General features: G+C 55.8%; 2 protein-coding genes across 4 annotated transcripts in view; both read right to left on the bottom strand.

Moving 5' to 3' along the window:
• LOC113811022 (potassium voltage-gated channel protein Shaw-like) overlaps positions 1–2,500 on the bottom strand; it is a 451,299-nt gene that overhangs the window by 16,889 nt on the left and 431,910 nt on the right. The gene's annotated exons all lie outside the window — the stretch shown is intronic.
• LOC138861862 (uncharacterized) overlaps positions 1–2,500 on the bottom strand; it is a 4,164-nt gene that overhangs the window by 709 nt on the left and 955 nt on the right. Inside the window, exons 1-2 of the mRNA XM_070122229.1 lie at positions 1,764–2,500; positions 1,523–1,667 (exon numbers count right to left, since the gene is read on the bottom strand). The exon at positions 1,764–2,500 is cut by the window's right edge and continues 955 nt beyond it. Coding sequence (XP_069978330.1) covers positions 1,523–1,667; positions 1,764–2,482 — 864 coding nt within the window. The 5' untranslated portion in view covers positions 2,483–2,500. The remainder of the gene's footprint in view (positions 1–1,522; positions 1,668–1,763) is intronic.

The raw sequence follows: 2,500 nt of genomic DNA, 5'->3' as shown, positions 1-2,500 counted from the left end.
AGAAGAAGATGGAAGGGGGGCAAAGAGGGCATAGACTCGAGAAAGAAAGATGAAAGTGGGGGAGACATGGAAATGAGGGAGCGGGAGAGGAGAGTATTCGTGAAGGGATAGAACGAAACGAAACAGAGAAAGAACGAGAGACAGAGAGAGAGAGAACGAGAACGAGAGAACGAGAGAGAGAGAGAGAGAGAACGAGAACCACAGTAGAAATGAGGGGAGACAGAGCACAGACAAGTAGATAAAGGGATGGGGATTCTTCTTTTTATACTTCTTATAGGGGGAGGGGAGAGGGGGGGGAGAGGAGGGACTGGCGCACGTGACTACACCTGCCCTGTGTCCACTCGAATACAAAACCCAAACACGTGATCGACCTCATAAGTAGCAAGAACTTCGGTTATAAAATCGCACTCACGAACAATAAATGAATAAAAAAATCACTAAGCGGCAACATGCTCATCTTACAAGGGGTAAGGGAGGGAGAGAGAGAGAGAGAGAGAGAGAGAGAGAGAGAGAGAGAGAGAGAGAGAGAGAGAGAGAGATAGAGAGAGAGAGAGAGAGAGAGAGAGAGAGAGAGAGAGAGAAATAGAGAGAGAGAGAAATAGAGAGAGAGAGAGGGAGAAAGAGAGAGAGAGAGAGAGAGAGAGAGAGAAGAAGAAGAAGAAGAGAGAGAAGAGAAGAGAAGAAGAGAAGAGAAGAAGAGAAGAGAAGAAGAAGAAGAAGAAGAAAGAGAAGAAGAAGAGAAGAGAGAGAGAGTAGAAAAGAAGAGAAGAGAAGAGAAGAGACGAGACGAGAAGAGAAGAGAAAAAAAAGAAACAAAGTGGGAGAAGGGAGGAGGAAAAGAAAACAGAAAAAAGCAAAATAGAAATGAAAGAAGAAGAGCGAAGAGAAGAACAGAGAACAGAGAAATAAATAGAGAGGCAGACAGGCAGATAGACAAACAGAGAACCAAATATAAAATAACAGAAGAGATGCATGTGCCTGTATATACAAAACTATAAACGGGAGGAATAGCAAGGCCCGGTAAAAAAAAATAAAAAAGAGAGAGAAAAAAGTGCAACTTTGTACAGCACGAATAATCATAATAAAAATAAATAAATAGATAAAAAGAGGTAAAAATAAAACAGTAATCCCTATGGGAAAGACCACTGCCGCTATAACAAGGATCGAAAGACCATAGCAGGTGGACGCAAACACTATTATTAATAGGTAAGGGAGAGGGATAGGGGTAGGGGGGAGGGGTGGGGGAGAGGGAAAGGGGGGGGGACTAACAAGCAAAAAGCAATATAAACGCGGCGGTATTGCATTATGGGGGGCAGGAGGGGGAGAGGGAAGAGAGGGAGGGAGGGGGAGTGGGGGGGGAATAGGGTCTACGTGCACATCAACGACGAAAAAAAAATTGAGGGAAAAAACGCATCGAAGGATTGAAGAAAGGGAAGGAGAGGAAGAGGGAGAGAAGAGGAGGAGGGGGAGGAGAGAGGAGGAGCAGAGGGACAACGAATTCTAGAAAGAGCCGATAACGCACAAGGTGGAATCCTCGAGGGCGTGAGGGCGTGAGGGCGGGGGAGCGAGGGAGTCCCAGAGTGGGCGTCCCTTGAGGATGAGGGCCAGGGGCGTCGCAAGCCCGAGCGATCTGCAGATGGCTGGTGGAGGGCGGTGGAGGGGAGGCACTGAGGGCGGAGGACCAGGGGAAAGGCAGGGGGGGGTGACACACGCGGTGCTGGAAGAACGCATATTTAAGGCACGGGCGTCAGGGGTGGTGTTACCGGGGCGGGGGCGGGGCGGGGAGGAGGGGCGCCGTGAGGGGCGGGTCGAGCGGCTCCGGGCGGGCGCTCGTGGGCGGCTGCCTCGAGCGCGGCGACGCCCTGGCGGCCGGGGCGTGGTCGGCGAGCAGCCCAGCGTCTGCGGCGTGGTGCGCCCCCTGCAGGATCGAGTCCGCAGCGGAGCTCGCGCGTCTGGAGACCAGGGACCTGAGGGGGTCTCCCGCCCCCCCCGCGCCGCCGTGGTGGGGGCTCCCCTGGGGCGCGCGCGAGAGCGGCCCGTGGTAGCCTCGCAGGGAGGAGCTGAGGGCGCCGCGCAGGGGGTTCTGGGCGCCGCGCAAGGGCGAGGCCGTCGTGATGCGCAGCGACGCGGCGTGCGCCCTGCGCGAGGGGGAGACCTGCGCGCCACGGCGGGGGGAGGGCTGGGGGAGGTGTTGGGGGGAGGCGGGCCGGGGGTGCGAGGCGCGCACGGTGGGCGCGGCGCTGTAATTGTTGGGGACCGCACCGACTGCGGGCGGGAGTGTGTTGATGAGGGTGGTGGAGGGCGGCCCGTGGGTGTTGGAGAGGGCGGTGGGGGGGGCAGCCGCTGTTGGGGTTGGTGGTGGAGGTGGGCAGAACCCCCCACCCAGCTGCAGGTGGTTGTTAAGACTCAACATGGGGATGGACTCGTCGCCGTTGCCTACCAAACAAACGGTAAAAATGAGTTCATGAGGAAAACAGGGCATGGCGCCGCGGCCGCTGTG

This window comes from Penaeus vannamei, chromosome 5 (assembly GCF_042767895.1).
Source record: "Penaeus vannamei isolate JL-2024 chromosome 5, ASM4276789v1, whole genome shotgun sequence".
Classification (NCBI taxonomy): Eukaryota; Metazoa; Arthropoda; class Malacostraca; order Decapoda; family Penaeidae; genus Penaeus; species Penaeus vannamei.
The sequence above is the reverse complement of the archived record's forward strand: the minus strand, read 5'-3'. Positions and strand labels throughout refer to the sequence as shown.